Source organism: Emydura macquarii, unplaced genomic scaffold, assembly GCF_026122565.2.
Source record: "Emydura macquarii macquarii isolate MOO-44397 ecotype Brisbane River unplaced genomic scaffold, CSIRO-AGI_Emac_v2 contig_2696, whole genome shotgun sequence".
NCBI classification, from domain to species: domain Eukaryota; kingdom Metazoa; phylum Chordata; order Testudines; family Chelidae; genus Emydura; species Emydura macquarii.
Window position 1 is genome coordinate 1 of NW_027132833.1, and position 18,533 is coordinate 18,533.

Below are 18,533 nucleotides of genomic sequence, written 5' to 3' on the forward strand. Positions count from 1 at the left end.
TTGCTTATCGAAAGAGGCCTGGGCTGAAGGGGGGGGGGGGAACATCACGGGGGTACCAGCTCACTTTGTTAAGGCTTTGCTGATTTAGCAGGAAGCCTGTGAGCTGTGGTTATGCTGAGGGCCGTGTTCCGGGGATAACGGTACAGGCCAAAAGGCCTCCGATGTGAGATGGTTATTTTGCAGACTCGCCCAGAGGGGCCGGGTGGGAGATAATGTGGCTGTTAGGTTGTGAGGTGAGCGGGCGGCAGTTAGACCGCAGGATGGCCAGGAGTGGTTAGGAAATAGTTGATAAAGGATTGGTGCGAGTGATTACAAAGATATGGGTTAATGACGGACGTCCAGCACTGCCGCAGAAGAGAAGGGCAGGCACTGTGTTACCTGGCAGCTCTGTGTTCTTGGGGAACCAGGGAACAAAACCCCGACTCTCTGTGGTTCACCTGAATCCCCTCCATCCTCTGCTCGAACCAGAAACCAAAGGCATCTCAATATAAAAAGGCAATGGAAGACAATGCCCCTAGCCTCATCTACATCAAAGATGTAAAAAGGAGGCATCTCGATTAGCACATCGAATGGAGAACAGAAGCCTCATCTACATCGAAGATGGAACAAGAATTAGCCTAGTGAATGGAGAGCCAAGCTCCAAAGCAGGGACCGCACTGAACTCTGTGATTGGCAAAGCAGGGATGCACTGCATGATGGGAGGTCTATGCACCTGATGTAAAGGAACCCACACCTGCTCACATCCAGCTCCACAGTTATCAGACCATTCTAGTTATTGATATGCAAAACACTGAATCTGCCTGGCTGCATTGTGAGCTCCCTCAAGGAACACTGCCCATAGCCAGGAGTGATCAGCTCCTATTGTCCAGCATAAAGAAAACCACTCTGGGATACTTTCTTGGGACATTGTTTACCCATAAATAAACCTGGTGTTCTACAAAAACCCCTACCCAAGTCCAAACCTCTGTTCTGATGCCTGGATCCAAATTCTGCATCAGCTCCACTGGAACTTCCTCTCCTCCTGACTTATCGTGTTGGGGGCTCTGCCTGTCTCAAGTGCTCCAGACCCTGAGCTGAACAGCCTGTCTGCTGGGAACCTTTGAGCTGCACGGAGTGGTGACATCCCTCCCCTTCTTCCCCCAACACCCTCTCTATCTCTCTCTTAGTCCAGGTATAACTTTCTACTTTTGTAATCAAACCTGGGCTAGCTTCTCCAATACCCCAACTGCAATTGTGTAGTATTGTAAGCGTTTGATTGTTTTTCTCTCCTTGTATGGTATTACTGTTAATATCATAAGTTTTATATACCTGGCAATAAAACAACTGTTATAATCAAGCTGGTTGCCAGTCTCTCTCTCTCTCTTTCCAAACTGCATTTATGCCTTTGTGTTCTTGGCTTCCCTATCTTGCTCTGCAGCAACGCTTCTTTTACCTAAGCCAAAAATTCCGGGAGTGCCCAAAAATCCTATGGGGTTTGTTCATCAAGGGGTTTATTGCTAAAATAATTCTAAAGTGAAGGGGGAGGCAGGTCAGAAGTGCTTCTCTGCCTAGCCTATGGAGTCCAGGGCCATATAAGGGTAGCAGCTGAAAAGTGCTGTTTGGACCCAGCCTGCTCAGACGTGTGCTCTATTCTTGTGCGGTGCAAAGGGGCATATAAGGGTGGCAGCTGAAAGTGCTGTGTCACCCAGCCTGCTGAGTTCAGGGACATATAGGGGTCAGCTGAGAGTGCTGATAGCCCAGTCCACTCAGACGCACTCGGTTAATCTGGAATGTGTGTGTGTATCTGTGGGAGGTTTATTTGAATCTGGGGCTGGAGGAACCCAGCCCTGAAAACCTTAGATCCTGCAGGATAGCACCATTGGGAGAGGATTTGTAGCCATATGAACACACAAGTAACACAAGCAGTACATTAATAGAATCACATACACCCGTTCCAGGAAGGTAACCCTAATAAATGAGCATACATCAAGTGTACTGGCAAATCTGGTAACAACTGATCTTGTGAAAACTTGGGTGTCATTGGACATGTGGGCACATGCCTAGGACATCTGTGTAACGTGAGGTGTCAGGCACCAGTCCTATCTTCTCTTCCTGGGCATCTAGCGGGCTCTGAAGTGGTGTCTACTGGGTCTGCGGCTTTCTGGGGTTCTCCACTTGCTGGGTTCATCCTCGTGTCTGCATCTTTGAGAACTTAAGTGCGCAGGGTGCACATGACCCTGGGCTGTTGGGCCTCGGACCCCTTGGCCAGACACGTTCATGCCGTGCACTGTTTATAGGTGATGAAATTCTTTGGTTTCTCTGTGAGGTTATCACTGAATCGATACCACTCCTCTGCCAGTCAGAGGAGGCCCAGGGAGATGGAGACGGGGCTATAGGGGCTGTCAGGTGTGGGCCATTTTGGGAGAGATGATTGTCCAGAGGAAATATGGCAGGTGTGAGAAGTCGATCCCGTTATCAGGAGTAAGGGCTCCGTGTGGTGCCAGGAGCAGGACAGCCTGTGGATTGGTGGGCAATCGGGACGCCTCGGAGCAAAGGCTGGGGTAGAGATTTGTCAGGATTCGGTGCCTTGCGACCATTCCCTGTTCCAGGGGCAGGCTGCAGAAACGCTGGGAACTGTGGCATTTCCTTTTTGTGAAGGGGCATCGAATGGCTGGAGACCTGGGTATAATTTGTGCAAATGTTGCTATTTTCCCCTTCCCGGTCTTGTCTGGCTTTGTGCAAGCGTGTGCCTGTCTGAATCGACTGAGCTGGAACGGCCCCAATAACAGCATCTGGGGGGTAGATATGCTAGGAGCTGGGTGTGGAAGAGCCGAGGATGCTGGAAAAATGGGGATGCCTTTAGGGGACTGTAGTGATTCATCAGTGGGAGTGGATTGCCATGAATCTAGCAAAAAAACAGTTGGGTAGATCCAGTGAGAATTGGCTACCTTGTTAAAGGGGGGCATGGAGACTAATTTTGTGAGTTGTGTTCATGGGAAAATTGGCCTCCTGCCCTGAGACCAACTTTCTGCTTTATTCCCTTACTGACAACAGTAACTGGCCAAAGAAGTGTCACTCCTGTTATTGGTACGAGGGAAAGCACTGTCACCGAAAGTTCTCCAAACCAACTTGTTACCTGGCAGCTCTGTGTTCTTGGGGAACCAGGGCGCAAAACCCCGACTCTCTCTGGCTCACCTGAATACACCCCGCAGCCCCTGCTTGAACCAGAAACCAAAGGCTGTTTGAACCAGAAACCAAAGGCTGCTTGAACCAGAAATGAAAGGCATCTCAATATAAAAAGGCAGTGGACACACCTAAAACCCTCCCATCAAGGGTGATACAACTCCCTATGCCTCATCTACATCAAAGATGTAAAAAGGAGGCATCTCAATTAGCACATGAATGGAGAACAGGAGCCTCATCTACACTGAAGATGGAACATGCACTGAACTCTGGGATTGCCAAAGCAGGGACGCACTGCAGGATGGGAGATCTCTGCTCTTGATGCAAATGAACTCACACCTGCACACATCCAGCTCTGCAGTTATCAGACCATTCTACTTATTGATATGCAAAACGCTGAATCTGCCTGGTTGCATTGTGCGCTCCCTCAAGGAACATTGTCCATAGCCAGGAATGATCAGCTCCTATTGTCCAGCATATAGAAAACCACTCTGGGATACTTCCTTGAGACATTGTTTACCCATAAACAAACCTGGGGTCTACCCAAGTCCAAACCTCTGTTCTGATGCCTGGATCCAAATTCTGCATCAGTCCCACTGGAACTTCTCCACTTCCTGACTGATCGTGTTGGAGGCTCTGCCTGTCTCAAGTGCTCCAGACCCTGAGCTGAACAGCCTTTCTTCTGGGAACCTTTGAGCTGCACTGAGTGGTGACCTCCCCCTCCTTCTTCCCCCAACACTCTCTGTATCTCTCTCTCTTAGTCCAGGTATAACTTTCTACTTTTGTAATCAAACCTGGGCTAGCTTCTCCAATACCCCAACTGCAATTGTGTAGTATTGTAAGCATTTGATTGTTTTTCTCTCCTTATATCATATTACTATTAGTATCATAAGTTTTATATACCTGGCAATAAAATAACTGTTATAATCAAGCTGGCTGCCACACTCTCTCTCTTTCTCCAAACTGCATTATTTCTTTGTGTTCTTCTTGCTCTGCAGGAATGCTTCTTTTACCTAAGCCAAAGATCCCTGGAGTGCCCAAAAATCCTATGGGGTTTGCTCATCAAGGGAGTTACTGCTAGAACAATTGTAGAGTGAGGGGCGGAGGAGGCAGCTCAAAAGTGCTGCTGTGCCTAGCTTACAGAGTCCAGGGGCAAATAAGGGGGGACAGCTGAAAAGTGCTGTTTGACCCAGCCTGCTCAAGAAGTGTGCTCTATTCTGGTGCGTGGCAAAGGGGCATGTGAGGGTGGCCACTGAAAGTGCTGTGTCACCCAGCCTGCTGAGTTCAGGGACATATAAGGGATCAGCTGAGAGTGCGGATAGCGCGGTCCGCCCAGACACACTCAGTTAATCTGGACTCTGTGTGTGTATCTGTGGGGGATTTATTTGAATCTGGGGCTGGAGGAACCCAGCCCTGAAAACCTTAGGTCCTGCAGGATAGCTCCATTGGGAGGGGATTTGTAGCCATATGAACACAAGTAACACAAGCAGTACATTAATAGAATCACACCCCTAGAATCACACCCCTTAAATCTCCCTCTTCCAGGAAGGTAACCCTAATAAATGAGTATACCTTGAGGTGATGGGGAAATCCAGTAACAAGTGGGCCCCAGCAGGCAGCTCGCCCCACAGCTTTACCCTCCTGTTTCCCCTTTGGCTCTAAATGTAAAGGAATTGATGGAAAGGAAAACTCCCGGGGGAGCCAGTCAGTAATAGTACAGGCCAGGCTGGGCACAGCCTCCAGCATCTCGTGGAAGGATGCACCCATTTGGGATTCCCTGCTGGGGGGCAGCTCTGTATGGAAGGGATGGATAATTACCAAAGGGAGAGATTGTCTGGGGGCATCATTTCTCTCATTTATCTGTGAGGTCAGGTTAGGCGGAGGAAATGCTCCAGGCGGGATCTCCCAATGGAGGGGTCCTACTGGCACCATTCACTACCATCCAGCCTCGTGGATGATCAGTGTCTAGCACTATGTGGGTATTGACAAGGAGCAGGTGAAAGGTACACTTAATTCGCTCTCCAAGAGTCACTCTTGCAACAATGGTGGGGGGGATGGGACTGATCTTGCCGTGTCGCTTATCAGTTTGAAACAGGCCTGGGCTGAAGTGGGGGACACACATCACAGTGGTACCGGCTGTCTGTGTTAAAGCTTCACTGTATTAGGAGGAAGCCTATTAGCCATGGTCAGGCTGAAGGCCGGGCTCTGGGATAATGGTACAGGCTGAAAGGGCTCTGACCCGAGGTGGTGATTTTGCAGGCTCATCAGAGGGGCTGGGCTGGAGATAACGTGGCTGATAATCTGGCAGTTAGTGTGTAGTTGATAAGGGATTGGTGCAAGTGATTAAAATCAAAGGTAACTATGACTCCCAGCACCGCTGCGGTGGGGAAGGGGTGGAGACTGATTTAGAGATAATGGGGGTGTGACATGTGGGTACGTGCTAAGGATATCTGGTAACGGAGGGTATCAAGCATCAGACCGTGGGCATCTAAAGGTGGGGGGCACTTTGAGAGCGTAAGTGCAGACTGATGCTCCATGTTAATGGGCATATGAACACAAGTAACAAGGAGTCATTAATAGTCAGCACCCCTAGAATCACACCCTTAAATCACACCCTTCTTCCAGGAAGGTAACTCTGTAATGTGTATACCTTGAGGTTTCTGGGGAAATCTGTGGGGTTTATTGTGGTCCCATCTGGGGCTGGCAACCCAGCCCTGAAAACCTTAGGTCCTGCAGGATAGCTCCATTGGGAGGGGATTTGAGCCATATGAACACAAGTAACACAAGCAGTACATTAATAGAATCACACCCCTAGAATCACACCCCTTAAATCACACCCCTCTTCCAGGAAGGTAACCCTAATAAATGAGTATACCTTGAGGTGATGGGGAAATCCAGTAACAAGTGGGCCCCAGCAGGCAGCTCGCCCCACAGCTTTACCCTCCTGTTTCCCCTTTGGCTCTAAATGTAAAGGAATTGATGGAAAGGAAAAACTCCCGGGGGAGCCAGTCAGTAATAGTACAGGCCAGGCTGGGCACAGCCTCCAGCATCTCGTGGAAGGATGCACCCATTTGGGATTCCCTGCTGGGGGGGCAGCTCTGTATGGAAGGGATGGATAATTACCAAAGGGAGAGATTGTCTGGGGGCATCATTTCTCTCATTTATCTGTGAGGTCAGGTTAGGCGGAGGAAATGCTCCAGGCGGGATCTCCCAATGGAGGGGTCCTACTGGCACCATTCACTACCATCCAGCCTCGTGGATGATCAGTGTCTAGCACTATGTGGGTATTGACAAGGAGCAGGTGAAAGATACTCGTACACTTAATTCGCTCTCCAAGAGTCACTCTTGCAACAATGGTGGGGGGGATGGGACTGATCTTGCCGTGTCGCTTATCAGTTTGAAACAGGCCTGGGCTGAAGTGGGGGACACACATCACAGTGGTACCGGCTGTCTGTGTTAAAGCTTCACTGTATTAGGAGGAAGCCTATTAGCCATGGTCAGGCTGAAGGCCGGGCTCTGGGATAATGGTACAGGCTGAAAGGGCTCTGACCCGAGGTGGTGATTTTGCAGGCTCATCAGAGGGGCTGGGCTGGAGATAACGTGGCTGATAGGTTGTGTGGTGAGCGGGTGGCAGTTAGACCGCACGATGGCCAGGAGTGCTTAGGAAATAGTTGATAAGGGATTGGTGCAAGTGATTAAAATCAAAGGTAACTATGGACTCCCAGCACCGCTGCGGTGGGGAAGGGGTGGAGACTGATTTAGAGATAATGGGGGTGTCAGCAGACATGTGGGTACGTGCTAAGGATATCTGCGTAACGGAGGGTATCAAGCATCAGACCGAGGTCCCCTTCCTGGGCATCTAGCGGGCTCCGAACTGGTTCTGCAGCTTTCTGGGGCTCTCCGCTCACTGGGATTCATCCCCGTGTCTGCATCTTTGAGAGCGTAAGTGTGCAGAGGGCTCGTGACCCTCACCTGCTGTGCCTCACGTCCCTTGGCGAGAAATGTTAATGCCGTGCAGTGTTTATAGATCCTGCAATTCTTTGGTTTCTCTGTGAGGCTATCTTTGAATCTATATAACTCCACCGCCGGTCAGGGCATTCCCAGGAAGAGGGAGACAGGAGTAGAGGGACTTTCAGGTGTTTTGGGAAAGAACCAGTGATTGAATGTTTCCAATAAACATTACAGTGGTGTCACTGGGCACAATCCCTGGTGTGCACCTCCTGCTGGCTGCTCAGGGAATTAGCTGCTTTTTGCTTCTATGTCTGCTTCTGTCATTTGTTTGCATGTCCAGCCACCTCTCTGTCTGTCCGTGCAACTCCGGCTTCTCTCCCTTCCTGGCTTGGCCCTCCAGCCAGCGTCCCGGGTGTTTCCCCATCCCGGGGTACATGTTTATGGCCCAGCTGGTGCCAATTCCCCGGTGGCTATTGGGGGACCCAGCCCACGTTCTGCTCTGGGCTCCAGCTCAGGGAGGCTCCCATCGGCAGCCGAGGTCTGCACCATCTAGACCAGCTGCTGTTTCCCTGAGTGTTTCCTGCCCACCCCACTCCCTGGGCTTTCCTCCTGCACCAAGGGCAGCGCCTGCTTCCATCCCTGCGGACCCTTTTTGCTGCCGGCTGCCTGGCTTTATCCCAGCCCAGTTGGCTCCTTCTTCTGGTGCTGTCAGAACTCAGGGGTGCTTAGGAAATGCCCTCAGCTGGCACCTGGCTGGCTGGGTGGCTGGCTGGCCCCTTCTCAGTCTCCTTCAACCATCTAGGGTGGTTTGTGTGAGCCTCTGCCCAAGATGTGATAAACCGCTTGTGTTATTACCTGTCAGGGCGGGGGCCAGGCTGGCTCGGGACGGAGTAAGCCTGGTTCTCAGTCAGTCGCTGTATCTCACACAGGATGCTGCTCCAAATCCTCACTGTGATCCTCGTCCTGGCAAATTCAGCCGCAGAAAATGAAGGTGAGTAGAACAAGCACAGAGCCCTGCCGGTGGCCCTCATTCCTGTCCCGCAGCCTTTGCTAGCTGAGTCCTGGGATCCCCCTAGCTCTGTCGGTGCTGCTCACTCCAGATGGGCAGTCCTTGCTATCCCAGCTTTGGCCCACCCCTACCTTGTCTGGTGCTCCCCACTCCTGACCTGTCGTCCTCCCACCCCCAATTCCATGTATGAATCAGGCTCTGAATCAGTTTCATTCTTTCGTTCTCTCATTCCCTCGTTCCAGACCGACATTCCATTTCTGGGGAGTTCGGCTCAGCTGCGGGGACCTCGTTTTCCTACTCGGGGCCACACCTATGGGGCCCCATCACGGCTTTCCGGGTCTGGGAATATCCCTACTACTACATCTATGGGTATGTGGGCAGTGGGAGTGGGGGTATCAGTGGAGGGAGTGGTTGGAGGGTTGGGCTGGGCTTGGGGGGCAAAAGGGAGAAGCTTTAGGGCAGGGGTCTGGGACATTGGAGAGAGGGTTTGAGAAAGGGGGTATGGGGAGTTGGAGGCAGATCAGGGGTTATGGGGCAGAAGGGGGAGAAAATTGGGCAGAGACGGGTACAGGGCTAGGGTGGGTGGGTTAGGGGGCAGGGAGGGCAGCAGGTGTCAACTGCAGCGGTGGTGGCTTGTAGATTTTCGGGTGTAGGTTAGCAGCAGATCAGGGGATGGAGAGTGTGGGGGAGGGTCAGGGTTTGTGGGGGGAAAGGGGAAAGAGGATTGGGGGTAGGTTGGTGGTTTTGGTGGAAAGCAGAGAGATGGAGCCGGAGGGTGGGTCAGGGGATTTCAGGAGCAGAGAGAAGGTTTGGGGGGGCAGGGAAAAGGATGAGGTTTTGGGGAGCTCCACCCAGATCTCAGGGAGCTGTTCTCATCACTCTCCCCTGCCTCCCCCGTCTCCCAGCATCCAGCTCCAGTTTGCCCACCGGTGGAGTGAGTCGTACGGGCTCCAGAGAGGGACAAAGCACGAGGTGACCCTGTTCCGTGGGGAGCGAATCACGCAGGTGTCGGGCAAACACTCCACCTACATCTACCAGCTCATCATCTCCACCAGCCACAAGCGCATCTTCTTCTTCGGCCAGCCCTACGGGACGTGCTTCAACGCCCTTCCTTTGGACCGCACGGACGTGCTGTCCTTCCTCAGTGGGCACCACAATGGGGCGGGCATCACAGGCCTCATGATGCACTGGGCCGAACCTAAGAGGCGGGAGTGAGAACACCAGGGCTAGACCCCAGTGGCAGGGAGTTCCCCAGGCGAAGGGTGTCCTGGCTGCAATTAGCAGCTGGTTAATTAGAAGTCAGTTGTTGATCTGTTTGATTTCCAGTGACATCATGTGTGTGGGAATTCCCCTCGATAGCAGCTTTTGCTCTATTTACGCTTCTTAGCTTCCAGTCCAGAGATCATGAAGCCAATTCCTTACCACAATTCGCTGTTGATTAATTAGAGGCCAGTTATATGATCTCCTGAAATTAACAAGCAGCGAAATCAAGTGGCAGAATGTTCCGCAGGCTAACATGTATGTTTACCTCCCTATACCCTCACCTTAGGGCACTGTGATTCCAATGCTTTGCCCTAATTAGCTGCTGATTATTTGCATCCTGCTTGTTTGCTCTGAGGAGGCGCTCATTAAAATGATAAAGCATCAAACTCTGCTCTCTTGTGTCTTGGATTCTCAACAGTTTGTCACCGGGGAAGTTTATTCTGTCAGCGACGGGGATGTAGGTGGTCATGGGTAGAGCTGGAGTCAGGCCTAGTGGTTAGCGTGGGCCTCGTTATCGAGGAAATGGTGGCAAGGGTCAGAGTCGGGTTGAAAGTCTGGGTGTCCTAGCCAAAGGTCTGTTGTCATCACTGGTCCGATAGATTTACCCTGAGTAGGGCTCCATTGCAAAATGTACGTAAGAGTTGCTGGAGTGAGAGGATGATCTCAAATAGCTGAGGTTCATGGAAGGAAGGTCATGCTCCGTTCAACAATAAGTGCTATAAACCACTGCAAGAGAACCTGAGGGAGACTAAATTAGCCCAAACTAAGAGGCCAAGCAAGATATAATTCGAGGTGTTATCTAGCAGCTCTGTGTTCTTGAGGAACCAGGGCGCAAAACCCCAATTGCTCACCTGAATTACTCCCCCCCCACCACTCTGCAGGCTGCTTGAACCAGAAACCAAAGACATTCTCAATATGAAAAGGCAGGAGACACAACTGAAACCCTCCCATCAAGGGTGAGACAACTCCCCATGACTCATAAGTATCTCCGTTAGCACATGAATGGAGAACAGAAGCTTCATCTACATCGAAGATGGAACACGCACTGAACTCTGGGATTGGTACAGCAGGGAACGCATTGAACTCTGGGATTGCTGAAGCAGGGAAGCACTGCATGTTGGGAATTCTCTGCTCTTGATGTAAATGAACTAACACCTGTGCACATCCAGCTCCGCAGTTATCAGACCATTCTAGTTATTGATATGCAAAACGCTGAAACTGGTTGCATTGTGAGCTCTCTCTCAGGGAAAGACGCCTTTCCAGGAATGATCAGCTCCTTTTGTCCAGACATTGTTTATCCATAAACAAACCTGGGGTCTACAAAACCCCCTATCAGAAGTCAAACCTCTGTTCTGATGCTTGGATCCAAACTCTGCATCAGTTCCACTGTAACCTGTCTTCTCTTCCTGACTGATCGTGCTGGGGGCTCTGCCAGACTAAAAACACTCCAGACCCTAAGATGACAAACCTGTTCCTGGGAACCTCTGAACTGCATGGAGTGGTGAGATCAACCCCCTCCTTCTTCCCCCAAATACACCTTCTCTCCCCCGCCCATCCTTAGTCCAGGTATAACTTTCTACTTTTGTAATCAAACCTGGGATAGCTTTCTCCAATACCTCAACTGTAATTGTGTAGCTTTGTAAGCATTTGATTGTGTTTCTCTCCTTGTATGGTATTACTGTTAGTATCATAAGTTTTATATACCTAGCAATAAAATAACTGTTATAATCAAGCTGGTTGCCACTTTCTTTCTCCCTCTCCCTCTCTCTCTCTCTCTCTCTCTCTCCAAACTGCATGTGCTCTTTTGTGTTCTTGGTCCCTATCTTGCTCTGTAGCAACGCTTCTTTTATCTAAGCCAAAGATCCCTGGAGTGCCCAAAAATCCTATGGGGTTTGCTCATCAAGGGGGTTACTGCTAGAACAATTGTGGTGTAAAGGGGCATATGAAGGGGACAGCCAGGAAGTGCTACTCTGCCTAGCCTATGGGGTCCAGGGGCAACTAAGGGTGCGGCTCAAGTGCTCTTTGACCCAGCCTGATTGAGTCCAGGGGCAGATAGAGGGGAGTAGACGAAAAGTCCTATTTAGACCCAGCCTGCTCAAGAAGTGTGCTCTATTCTGGTGCGTGGCAAAGGGGCATATAAGGGTGGCCATTGAAAGTGTGGTGTCACCCAGACTGCTGAGTTCAGGGACGCATAAGGGGTCAGCTGACAGTGCTGATAGCCCGGTTTGCTCAGACGCACTCAGTTAATTTGAAATGAGTGTGTGTATCTGTGGGGGGTTTTTTGAATCAGGTGCTGGAGGAACCCAGCTGTAAAAACCTTAGGTCCTGCAGGATAGCTCCATTGGGAGGGGGCTTGTAGCCCTATGAACACACAAATAACACAAGCAGTACATTAGTAGAATCACACCTCTAGAATCACACCCCCTTCCAGGAAGGTAGTTCTAATAAATGAGCATACCCCAAGGTGAAGGGCAAATCTGGTAACAGAGGGCTGGTGTGAAATGAAGTGGAGTAAAAACCGAAAATGTAAAACCGAAAGGTCACGACCCCATCTTGGCGTGTCAGAGGTGGGCTGTAATTGATGGACAAAATAAGGGGGGGACGGGCTGCTCCCGCATCGTTAGATAGTTTTTATATGTATGTAAGGTTCACTTGTTATCTTTAGGAGGGAAGATGTAGACATAGGCTTGTAGAAGACTGTGATTTAGAGATGCTCCCTAGCATGGGACAGTGTTCTGTGGATTGGGAGACGTGCCCTACATCAGATCTAACATGGCTGCTCCCAGCTGCACACCTGGGGGGTCACTCCAATCTGTTATTAAAGTTCTATTCCTTCCTCATTCAACTGAGTGGTCTTTAATAAACCCACAAGATCGTTATACCCCCCACCCCATACAACGCTGACACACAAACCCAGCCATGATGTGGGAGATGCACCAGGTCATTGAACTGATGTGGCCACTAGATGGTGGCAGAAGCCCACAGAGGAAACCATGGGCAGCAGAATATTGTTAATGGGACATGGGGTTTTCCCCTCTAGGAGGTGCTGGCTCTGATCCAGCCTGTTTTTAGCTGAGGCCTGGGCTGACACAGTAATTAACACATGGGGGGAGCCCTCATTCTTTGGAAGACAAGACTAGGTAGGGAAATGTATCACTGGGCTGACAACAGGATGTATGTGTTAAATAGGAAAGTGAACAGGGCAGCAGGCTAAAAAGACAGAGCCAGCTACGATAAGAGGGAGAAGCTCCAGGGCATCATTTGACTGTGAACTAGAGACCAAGGGACAAAATATGTTAGGAATGTAGAGTGGTGGTGGAAGGGTGGACAGTGTGTGGACAATGTGTGCAGCACAGGGATTGATGTCTGTGAGTGGCGTAATGTGGTTCTCCAGCGCCCAGGGGTCATGCCTGCATTTATGACCCCCCCACCGGATGCCTCCCCAGCTCAGGGCAGGAGGCGTCCTGGCACTGCTTCTCAGCTGCCCTGGGAAAGGGGGGTTTGTACCTAGAGGGGAAGGATGCAAATGCAGGCTTGACTCTGCCACCCACACCTTCCTGCACTTCCCCGCCACGCAGTGTCCACATCTCCCATTCCAGCCCCACAGCCCAGCACCAGCTTGGATGGGGCAGTGTCACCTCCCGGCCTGGGGGGCTGGCCTGGCCCTTCATGATGCGTTAGGGGGCGCAGGAGGGACCTCCTGTGCAAAGGGCCAGCCCGTTCCCACTCTCCCCCCTGGAAGTCTGGCACCTGGGGGTCTGGCTCCCTCCCAGTCCACCCTTGGTAGGCCACAGGTACCTGCTAAGAATCCGAGGTGATTCTAAGCCATGTGAAGCAACACATGGGAAATGCAGTGAGCCTCCTACTATGTGTGAAGAAGCTGGAGGGTATCTGCGTCCAGCCCCGGGGTTTTAGTCTGACCCTGTCTACGCCTGCCACTAAAGATACCGCAGGGACAATGCCTGGAGTGGGACTGAGTTCTTGGAAAGCGGGGTGGAAGGATGTCTGGGAGGGAATCCCAGCATTGTCAATCTAGGATTTTTCCCCTGCCCCCTGAGATTCCCTCTTGCAATAATAGTAACAATGGGAACAGGGGGATGGTACAGGTCTTGCCGTGTTGCTTATCGAAAGAGGCCTGGGCTGAAGTGGGGAGGGGGGGGGGGACATCACGGGGGTACCAGCTCACTGTGTTAAGGCTTTGCTGATTTAGCAGGAAGCCTGTGAGCTGTGGTTATGCTGAGGGCCGTATTCCGGGATAACGGTACAGGCCAAAAGGCCTCCGATGCAAGGTGATTATTTTGCAGACTCGACCAGAGGGGCCGGGCGGGAGATAATGTGGTTGTTAGGTTGTGAGGTGAGCGGGCAGCAGTTAAACCACAGGATGGCCAGGAGCAGAGGAAATAGTTGATAAAGGATTGGTGCGAGTGATTGCAAAAATACGGGTTAATGACGGACGTCCAGTGCTGCTGCAGAGGAGAAGGGGCAGGCACTGATCTTGTGAAAACTTGGGTGTCATTGGACATGTGGGCACATGCCTAGGACATCTGTGTAACATGAGGTGTCAGGCACCAGTCCTATCTTCCCTTCTTGGGCATCTAGCGTGCTCCGAAGTGGTGTCTGCTGGGTTTGTGGCCTTCTGGGGTTCTCCACTTGCTGGGTTTCATCCGTGTGTCTGCATCTTTGAAAACTTAAGTGCGCAGGGTGCGCATGACCCTAGGCTGCTGGGCCTCATGCCCCTTGGCCAGACATGTTCATGCCGTGCAGTGTTTATAGGTGATGCAATTCTTTGGTTTCTATGTGAGGTTATCACTGAATCGATACGACTCCTCTACCAGTCAGGGGAGGCCCAGGGAGATGGAGACGGGGCTATAGGGGCTGTCAGGTGTGGGCCATTTTGGGAGAGATGATTGTCCAGAGGAAATATGGCAGGTGTGAGAAGTCGATCAAGTTATCAAATGTAAGGGCTCCGTGCAGCTCCAGGAGCAGGACAGCCTGTGGATTGGTGGGCAATTGGGACGCCTTGGAGCAAAGGCTGGGGTAGAGATTTGTCAGGGTTCGGTGCCTTGCGACCATTCCCCATTCCATGGGCAGGCTGCAGTAACGCAGGAAACCGAGGCATTTCCTCTGTGAAGGGGCATTGAACGGCTAGAGACCTGGGTATAATTTGTGCAAATGTTGCTATTTTCCCCTTCCCGGTCTTGTCTGGCTTTGTGCCAGCGTGTGCCTGTCTGAACTGACTGAGCTGGAACGGCCCCAATAACAGCATCCGGGGGAAGATATGCTAGGAGCTGGGTGTGGCAGAGCCGAGGATGCTGGAGAAATGGGGATGCCTTTAGGGGACTGTAGTGATTCATCAGTGGGAGTGGATTGCCATGAATCTAGGCGCTGCAGCGCCATGTAAAAAACAGCTAGGTAGTTCCAGCGAGATTTGGCTACCTTGTTAAAGGGGGGCATGGAGACTAATTTTGTGAGTTGTGATCATGGGAAAATTGGGCCTCCTGTCCTGAGACCAACTTTCTGCTTTATTCCCTTACTGACAACAGTAACTGGCCAAAGAAGTGTCAATCCTGTTATCTGTATGAGGGAAAGCGCTGTCATGGAAAGTTCTTCAAACCAGCGGGCTGCAGCAGGGAGCTCACCCCACAGCTTTCCTCTCCTGTTTCCCCTTTGGCTCTAAATGTAAAGGAATTGATGGAAAGGAAAGACTCCCGGGGGAGCCAGTCAGTAATAGTACAGGCCAGGCTGGGCACAGCCTCCAGCATCTCGTGGAAGGATGCACCTCTTTGGGATTCCCTGCTGGGGGGCCAGCTCTGTATGGAAGGGATGGATAATTACCAAAGGGAGAGATTGTCTGGGGGCATCATTTCTCTCATTTATCTGTGAGGTCAGGTTAGGCGGAGGAAATGCTCCAGGCGGGATCTCCCAATGGAGGGGTCCTACTGGCACCATTCACTACCATCCAGCCTGGTGGACGATCAGTGTCTAGCACTATGTGGGTAATGACAAGGAGCAGGTGGAAGTTGCTCGTACACTTAATTCGCTCTCCAAGAGTCACTCTTGCAACAATGGTGGAGGTGGGGGGGGGTAGGACTGATTTTGAAACAGGCCTGGGCTGAAGTGGGGGACACACATCACGGTGGTACTGGCTGTCTGTTTTAAGGCTTCGCTGTATTAGGAGGAAGCCTATTAGCCGTGGTTAGGCTGAAGGCCGGGCTCTGGGGTAGCGGTACAGGCCGAAAGGGCTCTGACCCGAGGTGGCGATTTTGCAGGCTCATCAGAGGGGCTGGGCGGGAGATAACGTGGCTGATAGGTTGTGTGGTGAGCGGGTGGCAGTTAGACCGCACGATGGCCAGGAGTGCTTAGGAAATAGTTGATAAGGGATTGGTGCAAGTGATTAAAATCAAAGGTAACTATGGACTCCCAGCACCGCTGCGGTGGGGAAGGGGCAGAGACTGATCTAGAGATAATGGGGGTGTCAGCAGACATGTGGGTACATGCTAAGGATATCTGCGTAACGGAGGGTATCAGGCATCAGACCGAGGTCCCCTTCCTGGGCATCTAGCGGGCTCCGAACTGGTTCTGCAGCCTTCTGGGGCTCTCCGCTCACTGGGATTCATCCCCGTGTCTGCATCTTTGAGAGCGTAAGTGTGCAGAGGGCTCGTGACCCTCACCTGCTATGCCTCAGGTCCCTTGGCGAGAAATGTTAATGCCGTGCAGTGTTTATAGATCCTGCAATTCTTTGGTTTCTCTGTGAGGCTATCTTTGAATCTATACAACTCCACTGCTGGTCAGGGCAGTCCCAGGAAGAGGGAGACAGGAGTAGAGGGACTTTCAGGTGTTTTGGGAAAGAGCCAGTGATTGAATGTTTCCAATAAACATTACAGTGGTGTCACTGGGCACAATCCCTGGTGTGCACCTCCTGCTGGCTGCTCAGGGAATTAGCTGCTTTTCACTTCTATGCCTGCTTCTGTCATTTGTTTGCATGTCCAGCCACCTCTCTGTCTGTCTGTGCAACTCCGGCTTCTCTCCCTTCCTGGCTTGGTCCTTTGGTCTGCGTCCCGGGTGTTTCCCCATCCTGGGGTACATGTTTATGGCCCAGCTGGTGCCAATTCCCTGGTGGCTATTGGGGTACCCAGCCCACGTTCTGCTCTGGGCCCCAGCTCAGGGAGGCTCCCATCGGCAGCCGAGGTCTGCACCATCTAGACCAGCTGCTGTTTCCCTGAGTGTTTCCTGCCCACCCCACTCCCTGGGCTTTCCTCTTGCACCAAGGGCAGCGCCTGCTTCCATCCCTGCGGACCCTTTTTGCTGCCGGCTGCCTGGCTTTATCCCAGCCCAGTTGGCTCCTTCTTCTGGTGCTGTCAGAACTCAGGGTGCTTAGGAAATGCCCTCAGCTGGCACCTGGCTGGCTGGCTGGCCCCTTCTCAGTCTCCTTCAACCATCTAGGGTGGTTTGTGTGAGCCTCTGCCCAAGATGTGATAAACCGCTTGTGTTATTACCTGTCAGGGCGGGGGCCAGGCTGGTTTGGGAGGGGGTGAGCCTGGCTCTCAGTCTGTCGCTGTATCTCACACAGGATGCTGCTCCAAATCCTCACTGTGACCCTCGTCCTCCTGGCAAATTCAGCTGCAGAAAATGAAGGTGAGTAGAACAAGCACAGAGCCCTGCCGGTGGCCCTCATTCCTGTCCTGCAGCCTTTGCTAGCTGAGCCCTGGGCTCCCCTAGCTCTGCTGGTGCCTGTCGCTTCCGACTCGCAGCCTCCACTAGCCCACCCTGGGCTTCCACTGCCCACCACTCAGCTGGTGCCCCTCAGTCCTGTCCTGCAGTCCTCCGCCCAATTCCATGTGTGAATTGAGCTGTGAACCAGTTTCACTGTTTCGTTCTCTCATTTCCTCCTTCCAGACCGACATTCCTATTCTGGGGAGTATGGCTCAGCCTCAGGGACCCCATTTTCCTACTCAGGACCGCACCGATGGGGCCCCATCACGGCTTTCCGGGTCTGGGAATACCCCTACTACTACATCTATGGGTATGTCGGCAGTGGGAGTGGATGAAGGGTTGAGCCACGCTTGTGGGGCAATGGTGGGAAGCTTCGGGGCAGGAGGGCTGGGATGTGGGGGGGTTTGGAAAGGGGGTATCAGAAATTGGGGGAGTATCAGCGGTTGTGGGGCAGAAGGGGGTATTGGGAGGGAAGGAAGATTGGGCAGAGATCAGTACACGGTTAAAGGAGGATAGGTTAGAGAGAAGAGAGAGCAGCAGGTTTCAGAAAAAGGGGTGGTGGGTGGTAGATTTTGGGGTGGGGGTTAGAGGGCAGATCAAGGGATGGGGAAGGTCAGGGGGAAGGTCAGGAGTTATGGGGGCAGAGAGGGAGAGTGGGACTGGGGAAAGGTTGGTGATTTTGGTGGAAAATAGAGAGACAGGGAGCTGGAGGGTGGGTCGGGGGATTTCAGGAGCAGAGAGAAGACTTGGGGGACAGGAGAAGGGATGAGGGTTTGGGGAGCTCCATCCAGAACTCGGGGGGGCTTCTCTCACCCCCCTCTCCTGCCTCCCCAACCCTCCAGCATCCAGCTCCAGTTTGCCCACCGGTGGAGTGAGTCGTACGGGCTCCAGAGGGGGACGAAGCATGAGGTGACCCTGTTCCGTGGGGAGCTGATCACGCAGGTGTCGGGCAAACACTCCACCTACATCTACCAGCTCATCATCTCCACCAGCCATGGGCGCATTTTCTTCTTCGGCCAGCCCTACGGGACGTGTTTCAACGCCTTCCCTCTGGACTGCACAGACGTGCTGGCCTTCCTCACCGGGCACCACAATGGGGCGGGCATCACGGGCCTCGGGATGCACTGGGCCGAACCTGAGAAGCGGGAGTGAGAATGCCAGGACTAGACCCCAGTGGCAGGGATTTCCCCAGGCGAAGGGTGTCCTGGCTACAATTAGCAGCTGGTTATTTAGAAGTCAGTTGTTGATCTGTTTGATTTCCAGTGACATCATGTGTGTGGGAATTCCCCTCGATAGCAGCTTTTGCTCTATTTACACTTCTTAGCTTCCAGTCCAGAGATCTTGAAGCCAATTCCTTACCACAATTCGCTGTTGATTAATTAGAGACCAGTTATATGATCTCCTGAAATTAACAAGCAGCAAAATCAAGTGGCAG

At 52.0% G+C, this 18,533-nt stretch overlaps 2 protein-coding genes across 2 annotated transcripts; both read left to right on the forward strand.

Annotated features, from left to right (window-relative positions):
• Positions 1 to 6,990: 6,990 nt before the first annotated feature.
• LOC137164772 (zymogen granule membrane protein 16-like) lies at positions 6,991 to 9,337 on the forward strand. Its single transcript, XM_067565710.1, has 4 exons — positions 6,991 to 7,104; positions 8,043 to 8,104; positions 8,365 to 8,491; positions 9,028 to 9,337. Exons 2-4 carry the CDS (start codon positions 8,044 to 8,046, stop codon positions 9,335 to 9,337), a joined length of 498 nt encoding a protein of 165 aa, XP_067421811.1. The 5' UTR covers positions 6,991 to 7,104; position 8,043.
• Positions 9,338 to 16,956: 7,619 nt separating this feature from the next.
• On the forward strand, positions 16,957 to 18,250 carry LOC137164786 (zymogen granule membrane protein 16-like). Its single transcript, XM_067565732.1, has 3 exons — positions 16,957 to 17,020; positions 17,282 to 17,408; positions 17,941 to 18,250. Exons 1-3 carry the CDS (start codon positions 16,957 to 16,959, stop codon positions 18,248 to 18,250), a joined length of 501 nt encoding a protein of 166 aa, XP_067421833.1.
• The last annotated feature ends 283 nt before the right edge of the window (positions 18,251 to 18,533 follow it).